Source organism: Larimichthys crocea, chromosome II (genome assembly GCF_000972845.2).
Source record: "Larimichthys crocea isolate SSNF chromosome II, L_crocea_2.0, whole genome shotgun sequence".
Lineage (NCBI taxonomy): Eukaryota > Metazoa > Chordata > Actinopteri > Sciaenidae > Larimichthys > Larimichthys crocea.
The window spans coordinates 9,357,878-9,374,542 of NC_040012.1; the positions used below are offsets into that span (position 1 = coordinate 9,357,878).

The following is a 16,665-nucleotide window of genomic DNA, read 5'->3' on the forward strand; positions in this document are numbered from 1 at the left end:
CAAATTATATATTTTTTATCTTATCACAGCCACTTACAATTAAGATATCAGTCAATATATGTATTTAATAAATGGAAGATGTGCTGCCATTTTTTTTTTTTTTACCTTTTGTTTAACCATTGATGTCTGACTGTTGTGCGCATTTGTTTTGTTAGTGAAGCTTAAAATAAATAAAAGCATGTAGCTGTGCCTGCATCTCTTCTTTAGTTTTTATAGACATAAAATGACTTTACATGGTCTATAATCAAAATGCATTTATTATAGTATTTCAAAAAGCACAAAACACTCAGTTTCTTTCCCATTTTATTGTGATCCATAGGAATTTGGTAATTCCATTAAGGCTTAATGAACCTTGAGCCAGATTACAAACTGCTACTCAGTTCTTGAGCATTATATGAGTTGGAAAAGGTCAATCATACAACAATAACAACTGATTATGCAAATTATAAACATGTAACATATTTCACATATTGTATTTGGCATAATGAATAAATCATCATATGATGGCTACATTACAAAAAAAATGTACATATTGTTAATGTGTGCCTCATACTGTATATAACTCATACTGGCAGACTAAAATCTAAGAAATACTGTCCTTCATAAAACAGCAGCACTGCTCACACTGAGCATCTATTCTCACAAACAAAACAAAACAAATGACACTTCAGTTTGTAGAAAGGTGAAATTTACACTAGCTTTACTTCTATTTATTATCTCAGTATGCAGTCATTTGCTGATGGTGAGTGGGTTCTCATCATTTTCCCGGGAGCTTATTTCTAATCACAGCCCTGGATCTGTGAAGTACTTGACATTATAAAAATAGTTCCACTCTATTAACGACATAATCCTCTGATATAGATTTTTGTGTAAAGATTGAGAAGGCAGCCAAGAAACAAAACCATATGAAATCCTAACCAACAATGTATCTTTGGTTAAATATTATTTACAGATACACCTGTACAACAGTGGCTGCACCAAATAATGACTTAGTATAGCCTAAATAAATGCCTACATTCTCGTGTTTCCTTCAGTACAAATACTAGATCGATACAATTGTGGGCTGGATCTGTGCATGCTCTGTCTTTTGCACTGTATTTGTGTTGTAAAGTGCCGTTAAGACAAAGATCAGTCCAAGTCTCAGTGATGCTCGATTGAGCTGTCTTTATCAGAGTCCTCTAGACATCCAGAGCTCCTCCTCTAGTCCTTCGTTATCCTTGCATCTTCAACCTAAACTTCAGCCTCTTCACCGTTCTCCCAGAGACAGCTCACACTGTCTTAGATGGATGCTATAAAACTGGAACTTCCACTGTGAAGACAACAAAAATAAAACACATGAGGTATGGCATGGTATATTAACAATAATAACATAACTACATAATTTGAAACGATGAAACAATAAAAATGTTGCACCGTAGAATGATGCAGACACATTAGAAATATGACATAGGTGTTTTCATGTAAATTAGACATTAACATTTGAGATCTGAATTGAAATTGAGAAGTGGAAGAAATGGACAAACATCAATGTGGACCAGGTGATATGGTGAAAATCTCAATCCCACTACAACATCCCAGATCCGCAAATAATAGAACTCACTACCACCAAAATACATAATTTACTCTTGTTGCTGGTTTCAGGATATCTGTCACTTGTTTTTAAAGATTTACATCTTGAGCAGGGATCAATGGACTTGGGGTTGAGTACTACAAACTGAGTCATATCTGAAGATATTAAGACAAACAAACAAATTGTTGCACAAACACACACACACACACACACTTAGGAGGTTTCAAAATTCAAAAAAGTTTTAATAGACAGACAGTACTGACAGTCAGAGGCGCATTCACAGATGAAACCGATGCGATCAGTGCAGTAGAAATCATTCCAGTTGGCATTATGGATAAGACCAGCACAGTCCTCGCCTTCTTCGTGGCCATGGGTCCAGTTATCAGGCTGGCCAGGCTTCCACTTCCTGATAGCATTAACAACAAATTGAAGCATTATACAAAATGTGTATTAGTTATCTTCACAGATTTATATCTTCATTGTGACAGCAGTTTTGCTGGTTTACTCACTTGAAAACAGGTAACGTCCCATCCACCCATTTCCAGACATTTTCCTCCTCCCTGTCAGTAAGGCCCAGCCAGAAATATCCTTTTCCTGCAATTGCATTTCTCACAAATTGCTACAAAAAGAAGAACAAAAGACAGGACAGAGGATAAATAGTTTAGAAAAATTAGGTCAGTGATTAAAAACTATTAAATTGTCAATGAATGCATGAGAAGTAACTATGAAGATCTAATTCACCTGTTCCTCATTGTCGTTAATAATGATCATATGAGATGACATGTTAGCACAAAACTGGTGGGACTCGTCAAAGCTGAGTCTCTGAGAACCAGAGGAGAAGTAATAGCAGCTGTCTCCAAACTTTCTGAACTCAGGCGGGCAACCTGGAAATAGTCATTTACACAATCTTACAAAGATGTATCTAAAATCAGAATCAGAATCAGAATCAGAAGTACTTTATTAATCCCCATAGGGAAATTGTTTAAAATCACAGCATATGTTGAATCAGAATCTTATTTCTACCTTTATTTAATCATTTAACTCACCAGGTGATGAAGTTGGGACCACAGGTGCCTGGACCTGCCGGGACACAGAGCCTTGCGGTTCCTCTGATGGTTTTTCTGCTGGTTTCTCTGCTGGTATCTCTGCCGGTTTCTCTGCTGGTTTGGGAGGTTGTGGTTTGGGAGGCTGGGGTGGTTTGGGAGGTTGTGGTTTGGGAGGTTGAGGTGGTTTGGGAGGTTGTGGTTTGGGAGGCTGGGGTGGTTTGGGAGGAGCAGGTTGAGTAGGCTGAGGAGGCTTTGAAAATGGAGGTATTGGCGCTGGTAGCCCAGGTAACCCTGGAGGACCGGGAGCGCCGATGGGTCCAACAGGCCCACGAGGCCCATCCAACCCTGCAGGTCCTGCAGCTCCTCTGATCCCCTGTGGCCCTTGTGGACCTGGCATCCCAGACTGTCCATCCCTACCAGGAAGTCCTGGAGTCCCAGCATCACCTTTTTCACCAGGGCTTCCAGGTCGACCTCCAGACCCTCTTGATCCTTTGGCCCCTGGAAGACCCCGAGGCCCGGATGCACCCTTTGACCCTGTTGCACCTTGTGGTCCAGCAGCACCTTTCTCTCCTTTAGGTCCCACCAACCCTGGCATCCCTTTGTCTCCTTTATCACCCTTCTGTCCTGACTGACCCACTGGCCCCTGGGGACCCTTGTCGCCTCTGGGGCCCCTTGGACCTGGTGGACCTGAAATATAATAACAGCATATGAGTGGACTATATGTGTCAGAATATACTGTATATATGTTGAGGCCTTATAAGACCAGTATGTAGGACTTACTAGATGAAATGCCTCAAATTCCTCTCATGATCTAAAACATTACTTTCCATAATACAGACACTGTCTGTTCTTACCCTGCAAGATGGTGAAGTTGGTGATGAGCTGTGAGTGCTTGCTGTCCACCAGCTTCATCTCCTGCATCACCATAGAGAGGTTGCTGACCTCTTTGTCCAACCTGGCTGTGAGCTCATCTTGCTGGGCGCGCAGATCCTTGCCATCTGCCTTGGCCTCTGTTACACTACTGTTCAGTCCCAGTAACATGTCTGAATGTCGGATCACTGTCTCAGCGCAGGACCTCAGGCCATTCAGGTCGGAGCTGATGGCCCCCAAGAGCTGCGAGGCAAAACTGACATTTCCAGCCACGCGGTCCATGTCGTTCTCATGCTTGTCTAATCGTGCTTCCATCTCATCGAACTTAGATGAAGTGGTGTTATCGTGGTCTCTCTGGTGGTCCATCAGCTCACGCAAGCTCTGGTCATGACCCTCAGTAAGAGCTGAAGTGTTCTGGATCTGGCTGGCCAGTGTGCTAAGCTGAGTCCCCAAGTCATCCAGAGCTTCTCCATTGGACCGGGCCAGGGCTGAGTTGTTGGCTGCCAAAACCTGGAGGTTCTGGACCTTTTCCTTAAGCCACTCTGTGTCAGCCCAGGTTTGCCTTGATATCTGCTGCAGACCCTGATAGTCATTCTTCAGTTTCTGCACTGCCTGGCCTGCGTCTTCCACTGTCTTCTGCAGTGTGCTGAGCAGATTGCGCTGCTGGGACTGAGTGATGTTTAGAGCACTGACAGTAACCTGGGTCTGGCTCTGCTCTTTGACCTGTCCCTGTATCTCTGACTGGAGCCGTGCAGTGTCTGTCTGGAGGTCGTCAATCATGCCACTGTAGGCGGCCAAGGTCTGGTTGACCCCACGCAGTGCAGCAGTGTTGCTTTCCAGAAAACTCTGCAGGGAGACGTGGCCGTTTTGCATGTCATCTCCTGTGATATGAAGATCATCCAGCATGTCTCTGTTTCTGGTTGCCCTGAGGGCAATATCATTCAGCTGGTTTTGTAATGCCTCCAGATCGGACTTGAAAGTCTTGATTTCACTTGTGGCGTTAACTGACTTCACGCCTGCCTGATCATCTGAAAAAGTGACACACACACAAATATCAATGCACCTTCTCAGACACACAACATTCAGAATTTTGTTCACAGCTATTGTAAGTGAAAACTATCCTTATCAAATCTTGTTTTAATGTGATTTACCTAGTTTCTTTAAGTCTGTCTCCACTGCATTGATTTTGCCTCCATAATTCTGCATGCCCTCTGTGACATTGTCCATCCTCTGGACCACTGACAGAAGAGGAAAGAGAATGTGCAGAGTGTAAAATAGATGAATACAGTATATACACTTGCAGGGACAAAGGAATGATTTAAATTAAATGGAAAATATTATGATATCAATGCCATATTTGACCTCACTGTTTGGTAAGAGGAGGTGTATTTCCTGTGGAATGTGAGATTAGATAGATAGATAGATAGATAGATAGATCGATAGATCGATAGATAGATAGATAGATAGATAGATAGATAGATAGATAGATAGATAGATAGATAGATAGATAGATAGATAGATAGATAGATAGATAGATAGATAGTACTTTCTTCACCACCTTAATATGTATGACTGACTTTGAACAGCAGAGGGTGCTGCTGTATTCATTCCTTTCGAATAACTGGAAACTCAAACAGCATTTCTGAACAAAGCATATTGAACAGGCTGAAGACTTTCCTACCTTTTTTTTTTTTGTAACTGAGCAACTGTGTATCTGTTGATCAATACAAATCTCCATTTTCAGAGTACATTCATGAATTCCACTTCAAGAGTATAAACAATGTCAGTCACATGACGAATACCACGCTCGTACACTCTGACTCTGGTTCCACTTTCTCTCTCTCTCTCTCTCCTCCTCACATCTGCAACGAGAGCCCATTTCATCTCCTCCATGGTTTGTTTTTCTGTCCATATGTGGGCGTCTAAAAGCTGCACTGGAAAACATCCTAAGCTCTCGCTGTTATCATTCCAGAAGTGACAAAAACACAAAGCAATAATATGCACTTGTGACAAACACAAACACACGAGTCTTGTTTCAAAGAGCTGTTGGTCAAGTATGAGGCTTGAGTCCAAAATCAATCAATTTCTTTATCTTTTCGGGCACTCTGTCTGTGCTATTTGTTGTCCATAACATTCATTCAAGATTATTATATCACAGCACCCGAGACCTGCTCTTAATTATAGTAACAAAAATGCAATATGAAACAGAAACAGCAGCCACACTATCTTTCCTCCCTGATGTCTTAACATACCTTCTTATTCCCCACGGTTAATCTTTCCATCCCCCCACAATCCTGTATTGGAAAAGCATTATGAGTTATGTAAGGCTGCTAATTTGAGTAAGGCTTATTGGCTACCTATTGTGACCCAAGTTATGAGCCATGCTTAAGCAGTTACTCAACATGAGGCCCAGCAGATTAATGCTGATCAATGCTGCAGGAGCAGACACAGCAGGTAACATAAACAGTACTTTTTTTTTTTTTACAAAATGTGTAATTTGGAGAGCCAAGACTGAAAAAAACATCTTGACTAGTGCAGAAAACTTTATTCATGTTTGCTGGTGAACTGCTGCTTGAGGGAGGGAAACACAATACAGGACTCAGTCTACACTGGTTTCCTGCAAACTCAAACTATTTTGGACACTTGCAGCCATTTGTGAGTCAACCTGTGGTTCATGAGACAACAAATTGCTACCAAGCCATAAAATCTCCTCTGGGTTGTTAAGCCAGAGTAGTCGCTTCATGGTCATCTGGTAAACATTAGAGCCAAACCATCAAACTCACATGGGCTCCACACTAACACAGACCCAAAGCTGGAAACCCAAAACAACCCTGACAGCACTTACAAGGTACAATTCAGATTTAGATATTATGGAAACCATGTTTTGAATATAGTCATTCCTCACTGGCCAAATGCAGTTTTTATTTGTTGACTGTGGTACACTGTTCACCATCTTATTGCACCTGTGGAGCAGGAAGGATGCCAACATATTGCTTAAGAATATTTTAACATGTTTTCTATGATTGATTGGAGCCACAAATGTGTAAGACTGGACAATACACAAAGTGCATTCCATACTGATGGCGCCGGAGATAACTGGAATTCCTTTCTGTTTCTATTTAACATCATTGCCCTGATTCAAACAGAGAGAAACACCAAAAATTAGGTTCCAGTAAGGCCAATGTTGCACAACAAATGTGTTTCCAATCTCAAGCTATCTTCGAAAGATATGAATTCAGTGGAGAGTAAACAATGGATTCTGTCAAGGGAGTCTCTTCAAGTGGTAAATCTTAATCTGGCTTGGTTGGATTTAGTTTTATATTCTATTGCCAGCGATGTGACCCATTGACTTTCATCAGACCTCAGAGAGAAACACAAAGGCAGAGAGCGAATGCACATGGACGGCAGCGAGGAAGTAAAGGGAGAATCTGCTAAATGTGCGTACATGCAGTATTTCCATTGTGATATGTCATTCATCATTCATCCATTTAAACACCTTTCTGAAAATATGAACATCAAGACTATTTAATAATATAATTTGACCAGCAGACCCCTTTGAAGGTGGTCTATTTATGCTTAGTTGCTTTTTCAATCAATGTTAACATGTTGATGCTTAATACAAAATATTTACCATGGTCACAATTTTAGTTTAGCATGTTAACATTCTAATATTTGCTACTTTCTATTGCAGGCTTTTGGTCTTAGACCAAAATATTGGACAAATTAAAATCTGATGAGTCAGGAGATCACCTAAGACAGTAGGATACATCCTCTGGGGACCTTGAAGTGACCCACATTTCTATCCCTAGAGCCCTACTGCTATCATGGCTAAAAACAACAGCAATAATACCCAAACTGATGCCTTAAACATGCACATTTGAAGACTTTCTAACTTTTTAAGAACCTCTGGATACTAAAAGAAAGTGGACTTGACTTCTTTTTTTGAGAATAGTATGTTGAATGTACAACTAAATGTACTTGGACTTGTGCAAAGTGACCACAGCTTTAAAATCTATACAATAGAGATCAAGGTTTGTAGCAAAGACATGAAAAATTAATGTATTGTTTGTACAAGAAGCAATTTATGACTTCAGTTTTGACTTACCTTTGTATCCAAGGACAGCCACTGCTATGGTGAGCAGGGCACAGAGCACATAGAGCAGTGCAATAGCCGCCCTCAGTGCCCAGTCATTTTTACACTTGGTGCACTCTGTTCCCTCCTGAATCCCTGCAACATACAACAGAACGTGCGTCACAAATCAGTGTACAGTATGCAGTAAGTCTGCTTCATCTTGGTAACAGAATACAATGTTGAGAAGCAATAGTAACTCCAATGTTGTGCAACTAGAGCAGGGAGTTAATAAAAAAAAAAACACCAAAGGTTTTCATTCAAAAATAAAATCACAAAGGATGTTTTTTTATTTTTTATTTCAAAACTAAGTTTAGTATTGCATGTCTAAAGTGGGACACGCTGTGCCTTTCTTCAGCCAAGTGTCAATTGAAAACATTTGCCTTCATCACCAGGCAAGAAGACTCACTATGAAACTTTAAAAACACTGCACATGTGTTAGCCATACGACAGAGAAACCAAAACAAAACTGTACCATTCCACCTCTGCGTCATTCCTCGTTGCCATCCAACCCCAAACCACAGTGCAGTGAAATTGTTGGTCATTCGTGTCCCAGATGTTACCTAGTGTAACACTATGTCCTGAAAACCACTAACACCATATGATACAATGCTAAACATTATACTATAGGCAGGATGTTTACTTGACTTCATTAGAACTGACCAAGTTGCCTCTGGCAAGCTGAGTGAGAGGGCAGCTGCTGTATATTCACAACAGGCAATAAAGATCTTTAGATCAGTGGATGGAAACAAACTTAAAATCATATTATATAGGAAGAGAGAATTTGTGGAAAAGTGATGAAACACTTCATCAGACAGGAAGCTTACAACATAAATAGCCCGAGTCGTTTAAAATACACTTTTATTGTTGGAAAATAAAACTCAAAACAAAATGTGCCTTACAGGAAAACTTTCATTTACTACAGCTTGGGTATTGTTCTTGCTCTAGCCTTTCATTCTGTCAGTTTTGATTAACATTATACTCACTAAAGGAACTGCTGAAAAAGGGGCAAAAAGAAGTTTTTAGATGGTTGCCATACAAGGGTTAGTTAGAGTTATTCCCATCATTTCATTTTGCATCGCTATCAAATTATCAAATCATTTATTCTTGCTTTTAAATATATTATATAATGTTTAAGCTGAAGCACTGAGCCTAAATTCTCTTTTGACAAACTTCAAAGTCAAGTTGACCTGAGTAGTGAAGAATGTCTTTAGATCGTGTCATCCTCTGGTCAAAACATGTCCCTTGGCATTTTGGTTAGGTCTATTGTTTCCACTGGAGGAAGCTACAAAAATTCCCCAGCTGGACTGACATCTTCATATCACTTCCTCCCACTAAGAGGCCTGGTTCTGTCCCTTCAAGTCATGTCACCCGTGATTTGACTGAATGTGTAGCCACAAGAGGCTCCGTCTTTCCCAGTCAGGGGTCGGCCAGGACCACCAGAGGGGTACTTTGGGGTTTGGCCTCTTGGCGTTGGACCCACACATCTGTGCAAACATCACATCTGACCACCTCAAAGGGGCCCAGATATGGATATGCAGGCCACTGTTATCCTTATGTGTGCTGAGAGCCTCATGTTGGGAGCCAGTGTGGAGGGCTGCATCAGAGAACCGACCCAACTGGTCTTGACACATGCTGCTTAAAGGACAACATCACACCATGTAAACAAGCAGCTGACATGCTGCAAGTTCTGGGTCAAGGGCAAAGCAGGGGTGGTATTTCTGTGTGCATTGGAGTATGAACACCACCATAGTGTAGTTTCATATATGTGATCCTCGTACTTGCACTTGAGTAACTGAATTTCCATTCTTCCACACTTTCATTTGATATGTTTCAATAATTAACTTTTCTACAAACCCCCGACTACAACGCACAAGATTCTTCTAGGTACAATACCCCTACATACGTTTGTTTATTTGACTGTCAGATTGTGTGACAGAATAAGAGCGTAGATCCTAAAAGCAACCCTATTAAGTCCTTCATATGTCATCAATCTGCCTATCCTATGACTGTACTGATGACTGGTCTTGTTTTCTGTTTGCTGTGAGTTAAACTCTATACAAACTTTACACAACTAGGGCACTTAAAGGTACTAGGGGAAGGGTAAAGGGCAAAGACTAAGTACCAGTCATAAAATAAAGGGGCACTACACTGATCCACACATTCAAGGTGCCAGATTTGGCCATGGAAGATAAATGTGTGGGATTAAAAAAAGACAGAAACTCTGGTTCTGCTGCATTAATTTTTATACTTTTTTTAAAATGTCCATTGTGAGATGGATATCTGACAAGGGAGTATAAAAGTGCAATACTAAATCAATGGAGTGCTCTTTAAAGGCAGGATTTGTATCTTGCAATGGATGGGAAAAACCTATCAAACTGTATTTTTACAAACTGTTCCAGCATGAGGGGGCAGCAATGGAAAATCACCTTGGAACATGGATGTTCAAGCTATTTTCCCATCATGGGAAAAGTTTGTCTCTGATGGCAAAATCATAACCGAAGATGAAAGTGGTTTAACTGTCAGGACCTTTCTAGATGCACATGTGGTCTCTACGTGAACTTTAAAGTTTATAGAGTTAACACTGCCACCATTAAGCACATGCGGTGTGTAGAACCTGGCAGGGAGAGTTTACAAACCCAAACTGTCATGTTCTCACAGCTCTGAACTAACATGCAAATTCTTTCTGGGCAGAGCAGCCGCTAGCTCCTTCCAGGGTCACAAAATGTTCCCACTGCTTATCACTGGAGTGTTTTTTGTTCCTCTCTAAGGGATTTTGCTGAAACAACTCTTCTGTCAGTGATGCGGATCACAGTAATGATGAAAAGCAAATGCTTCCAAGGTATTCTGTCATATAGAATTCAGAAAGAAAACTACCAGGTTTCTAAATCCATACTCAATGTGGGTCAAGTAGTTCTTGGAAAAACTATGATGGTTTGTTTTGTCATAATTACATCCACAGAGGATGTTGGGGGTATGTTACCGTAATTATGGTAAAGTATAGTAAACATTTCAGAGACTGAACTCATGCTGCCTATTATCCTGATGAAGATAACCCGAGCATGCTACAGCAAAGCCTTGGATAGTTTTAAAAAATCATGTCAATTCCAAAGGTCATGAAAATCTGATGCACAATTTTGACGAAAGAAAATCAAATAGAGCCCTTAAAATCCAAAAGACACCTTCAGTTCATCTTCGCATGTACTGCTTATTCAGTTGTACCTCTTTACTCAATAAGTGTGTCATGTTTCATAACCAAAGAGCCACTGTGACTTCTTGCTGTCAACACATAAACTACCACATTGCATAAACATACTGACACATATATGTCATGAGCTGACTGAAAACACATTGCTACACCAAATGGCCTGGTGCAGAACACGGGAGGACTGAGCCTGTAGAGAGTTGAGAAGCTGGATGGCAGCCAGGCGTCCCAATCAACAAGCTGGAATACAGCCAGATAATTCCCAAGAGGTAAATGAATGCCAGAAATGTCTAGAAAGAGCAGAGGTAACATGGAATACTGTTTGTTACATATTATTGCTGTCAAGTGAGAACTATGTATATCTAGTTTTGGTCTGTTTTTTGTATTTACATAATAATTTATGGTCTGAGTTTATGGACCAAGACAAAAAATATTTATTTTCCAAAGATACAACATTTATCTCAAAACCACATTTAGCAGGGAAGACTTCTTCTAGAACCAACATGACATTCACATTTATGGATTCACGATGTGAAATGTATTGAAAACTTTTTGATTGTCATGAGTTTGGTATAGACAAAATTGTTAAATTTGACCGGGTAGTTTTGTCTTAATTCGAGTACGGCCATCGTGCGCTCGAATGTGATAATTGTTACATTTTACCGTCTTTTCTTCTTTGTAAAATTGCAAATGTGCAGAGCACTAGTGCCAACATTTGCCTGCCAAAATATAAACATATAACATATGTACAACTTGTATATTGCAGTATTCAACGCAACCGCTTCAGCTCCAGCAGCTTCCTCTGCCGCCATTTTCACAATGCCAGTGGTCCCTCCTCTTCCACTATGTAGCCAAAATGGCGACCATTGAAGTGTCCGGTGTTCCACACTCAACTCAATGTGCAATCGGGGTACTCACAGTACACTGCAATTTGCCATGATTGGCAGTGTGAACACATGTATGTACTCAAAATAGCAAGTGTAAGTAAGGAAGTACACGGACTGAGCTGCTAAAATGGCTGAGTAGTCTTGGTAAAATCCTTTTTGACAAAAACATAATCTGAAGAAACATTTTCCAACATTAGATTAGAAACATTACAGTAGATGCTCAGAGTTATTCATGTTGCTACTGCTACTCCGAATATGTTATAGTCAATCATTGCTCAACTTTATCATTATTAATTATTTCACTGTTGAGAAACTAAAAGACAGAGGCAGAGAGAGAAAGATGGGGGCAGTCCAGTGTGGTGTCTGCAAAGCAGCTGTATTTCATTTGGACTCTGAGTCAGTCAAAGAAAAAAAAAAATCTCAACACTTATTCCCTTATTCCATGTACCTGCCATTAGACTTGCCTGCATACCCTGTCTCACTCCTGGCTGGCAGTGGAAATTTCCATGGTAACACAAAGAAAGCCTGTACAGACTAGAGCTTTTTTGTGTGAAGACCCTTTGTGCAGAGTGTTAATACTATGTTATATACAGTAACTGGGTGGCGACCACAGGAATTCTTCACAGCCTTCCATATTTATAGTTGTATGAAAGCCGAATGTGGTCACAGTCACACAGACAGGCCATGCCTTTCTACTTCACCTGGATGGAGGCTGACAGATTACAATGCTGCCAAATGCCACACTTTTCCAGACGGGAACACACTTTCAAGTGGTTACAGAACTGTGTGGTATTTGTCTACAAATGTACAAACTGTCAAAACTACAGTTGCATCTAATTGTGGCTCAACTCAACAATGTGGCATAAAAATGCCTTTGAGAATTCAGAACACACACAAGAAGGCACACAAAAATGTAAGTAAAACGAATATATACCACATTGAATAGAATTTTCAGAAACAATCCATCTAATAGTTGTTGAGGTATTTCAGTCTACCCACCTATTCACCTACAACTCCACCTCTAAAGCCATGCTGCTACCATAGCTAAAATGGCAACAACAGAAAGAGAAATTGATTCTTGGCAGTGATCTTTTCAATTTCAATCATCTGGTGACCAATTGGGAACTACAGTTGTAGACAATCACTTCATTGTTTAGGAGACAATTTGTATTTCACTCCAGAGTTTAGTCTCGTTACTTCCTGTCAGCAGATGTGTCCATGTTCTACACTTGAGTTTAGGTAAACAAAGTGACTTCATTGATTGATCGTCTTCTCTTTTGCAGTGCTCTGCTATTTAAACAGATAAGTATGATGTAATTGTATTTATTCATCTTGTGTAGTACAGTTTGGGCGTATCAGTGGTGCTTCTGACTTCCTTCTTTTTTTGGCCTTTTCAAGCCCTATTTGAAGAGTGACAGGAACGTAGGGAGCAAGAGATGGGGAACGACCTGCAGAAAAGGGCCACAAGTCGGACCCGAACTCTGGGCCGTTGTGGCAAAGACCGAGCCCCCTGTACACAGGGTGGATGCTCCACCAACCAAGTCAACGACTTCCCCTGACTTCCTTCTTGAGCCAAAGTTGAACCTTTAACTGAGCTAAGGTGCACTGGGGTCGTGGTGTCCCCCTCTGGCCCTTGCAGCTACCCCAGTATTAACAGTCGCCAACTGGAATGTTAACAAGTAAACACTCTCCAACAGGGGAAGTTACCACTGAGACAAATTACTAAGACATTAGGGTCCCTGAATTGCTGAGTTAGACTAGCATGCCTGTGCTGTGTTTTTTTCCCTCTTGCTGCTAACAGGTTTATGACACTTTAAATTGAGCCCCGGTCCTCTAGAACATCTGGACCTTGTTACAGTGGAGCCAAATCAAAGGACACATGCAAACATTTGATACATCATCCCTTCATGCCAAGCATTATAAGATAACTGGCTACGTTTTTACCTTCAGTAGGCTATTTTGAGTGTTTTTCTCAGAAACCTTCGCAGTGGTACTCGCTTTTCATGATGAGGAGATCGGTGGTTTATAGGCAGAGATCTATACGGTGGGTTGTTTAAAGAAAAATAACATACGGATGGTTGCATGTCTGAACAGGATGAGATGCCTTCATTACACATACTCGCACATGCACGCACACACATTGCCTAAAGCATACAAAGCTGAACAGTGTCCTTTGAAGGCTTTGGCCACAGACCATAACATAAACACCATACTGGGCTATACAGTACAGTAATTAGAAAACATCCTCTTCAGCACATTATCCCTCAAGTCTACTTTATATAGTCCTTCAAAAAACAAATAAACATTAGGGGGTTGTGTATTTTTTATTTTTGCTGACGGAAAGACAACTGTTTTTTTTTGGAAGAGTAGTTGTCTCAAATGTATTATTCTCCTTGTAAGAAAAAAAGATGGCCTTCATTTTTATATTTAATGCTGTGCTTTTTAAAAGAGCTGTCTGGAAGAAATGTCTCCCAACAGAGAAAGTCTAATAGAAATTACATTATACTCTTCTTGTTGAAGCTTAATATGATTTCACAGCTGATTGTTCTATGATTCTAATATCTTTGGCATTGTCTGTCCTTTACTTATGAACCCAGAGTAATACTTCTTCTGTCTTCTTATGATATATTATGTTTTCTTTATTTGTATCTGTTCTGAGAAGGACAAAGTGTTCTGTGACACATGAGCCTATGACTGAAATAAAAGAAATGAATACTGAAAGAGCTGCTCCGCTGAATTCTATTTATTTTCCCACAAAAGCCATCCCTGCAACTCACCCACCATGTTATTGGTTTGTGGAGGACCTTACTGGCTGTAGTGTTATCTGATCTAACTCGCGTATACAGTATTATCACTCATCCTGTGCTTGTAATAAACATTTACATAACTTCTTTATCAAAGATTTATCTTTATCGAAAATTGAGTGGCCACCATTCACCATTTAGCTTTCTTTGCCATAAATATGTAAGGGAGGGTCTGCATTTCGTTTACATTTATCATGTCATGTCAAGTGTAAAATGTATTTTGCCATTTATTTTAATAAATGCTATTTATTTTAATACACATATATGCATCTCATACAAAATATCCAAATATCCATAACCTGTTTATATACTCACTCAAAAGCCATTGCAATCACCACCTGCGCTTTATGCTGCCTATAAACATTCAAAGATTATGTTTTCTCTACAATGTTTATATAATTGCCTAAGTCCCTCAAGTACCCTGGCATGCGTATAGACCATTCCAAGGTCTGTGGAAGTTGTGCAAGAAAAGAGAAACACTTGAACAGCAATGTAACCCTTGACAGAACCAAAAAATGGCATCCGCCAGAAGTGCCGAGCTCGGGGGCTGAGGCAAAACTTTACGATGCAGTTCTAGTTAGCTGAGCAGGTTGCTGTTTAATTTTTACCTTTTCAAAGTGCTAAAAGGCACAAAAAGAGCCCTAATTGGTAGAGACAACAGTTAGATGGACTACTAAAACAGAGATTCTGGTCCAACGAAGCAGCGAACATGGAGTTGATTAGATCTGGTTTGTCATCCCATCTGTGCTTGGTTAAAAGAAGACAGACTCTGACAAATGGGTCATATATCGTAATCTCAAGAGACAGACTTTTAAGCACGCAAGTGTGCCTCATATGCAAAGCTGGGCCACTGTGTTGAGGAGACTTTAGCGTGCAGGATTGGATATCAAAAATTCTTTGTGTTCCAGTCAGCAGTTTCCATTGAAGACTGAAATCCAGGCTTACTGCGTGTGTCTCCTGGTCTCACTGTGGATGGTGAGATTTGGAGATAAATTGTTGGAGTCATATCTGCTGCCCCAAGTTTGAGGGGAAGAAATATAAATTATTGACTGGGTTATGGAAAACAACATGATGTAGGTCCACCGTGAGCTGGCAAGCAGAGGCGGTGTTGGCAGACAAGATTTTTTAATGTAATTGAGAATTAATATTCCCAGGGAAAGCTGTAAAATGCAAGTCAAACAGCACCCGCACCTACACTATTTAAAAGGAATGTTTTCAAAGCAGACACATGCAAGTATGTACACTTACGCACAACTCCACAATTACACTTCTCTCTTCACTTGTTATTAAAAATAAAGATTATGCATCTCTATAGTTTATATACTTGCTGTAAAAACTGGACCTGAACCCACCACGACTCGGAGAACCATTTAATCAGTCTTGTGCTGAGACACGAACACCAACATAAATATATGCCACGGTCCAGCTAAACATGGTTGAGGATACAGAGAAGTGAATACAAACCAGAGGTCCAACATTGTTGTAAAATCAGTTGTAAAGTCTCTCACAATGGTGACTCGAGGTTTGAAAAATCCCATGCACTCTTATGCACTATATACTAATTTATAGTGTGCGCAGCACTTTGTATTGCAAAGTTTTCACCCTATGTGCATGGAACATTATATTAACAACTAAAATTCAGGACATTTACGATAAGAAAAAGCGCTCCTCTGAAACAAGTGTTTCGATGACCATCATTCACGTCCATGAATTTAGAAAAACATGGAAGCCATAAACTAACTTTATTGGCCTGAGTGGAGAACCAGAGACCCCCTGCCTCCTCCTGCTCATGTTCCAGTGTTGGCATGTTGGAATTAGGTCATTTTAAGTAAACCAGGACCATGTGAACCTCAGAGAGGGGGAGAGGAGGGGTTTGGTCATTGATACTCACTTTCACCATGTCAAGCACACCACATGAGAATCTACTCTGCAGTGTTTGACTTATGACTTGTTAGAATGTGCAGTTCATGTTCTCCTGCCCTCACTATGCATGTAGGTGCACAGCGAAGCAGTGAGCTGAACTCACTTCCAATGAGGGTCGAAAGACAACAGCCTTTGAGGTCTGTTCTGGGAGCAACTGAAACAGTGACAGTGATTACAAATTAGCAAATGATCAAAGGTATCGAAAGAAAGGAACAGTAACAAGCAATCTGG

The 16,665-nt window shown here is 40.4% G+C and overlaps 1 protein-coding gene across 1 annotated transcript in view; it reads right to left on the minus strand.

The window, feature by feature from the left end:
* Positions 1 to 286: 286 nt before the first annotated feature.
* Positions 287 to 16,665, minus strand: part of colec12 (collectin sub-family member 12) — a 28,973-nt gene continuing 12,594 nt past the window's right edge. Inside the window, exons 3-10 of the mRNA XM_010739963.3 lie at positions 7,592 to 7,714; positions 4,638 to 4,724; positions 3,471 to 4,514; positions 2,617 to 3,303; positions 2,312 to 2,454; positions 2,080 to 2,189; positions 1,834 to 1,976; positions 287 to 1,309 (exon numbers count right to left, since the gene is read on the minus strand). Of these exons, the coding sequence (XP_010738265.2) occupies positions 1,290 to 1,309; positions 1,834 to 1,976; positions 2,080 to 2,189; positions 2,312 to 2,454; positions 2,617 to 3,303; positions 3,471 to 4,514; positions 4,638 to 4,724; positions 7,592 to 7,714 (2,357 nt within the window). The 3' untranslated portion in view covers positions 287 to 1,289. The remainder of the gene's footprint in view (positions 1,310 to 1,833; positions 1,977 to 2,079; positions 2,190 to 2,311; positions 2,455 to 2,616; positions 3,304 to 3,470; positions 4,515 to 4,637; positions 4,725 to 7,591; positions 7,715 to 16,665) is intronic.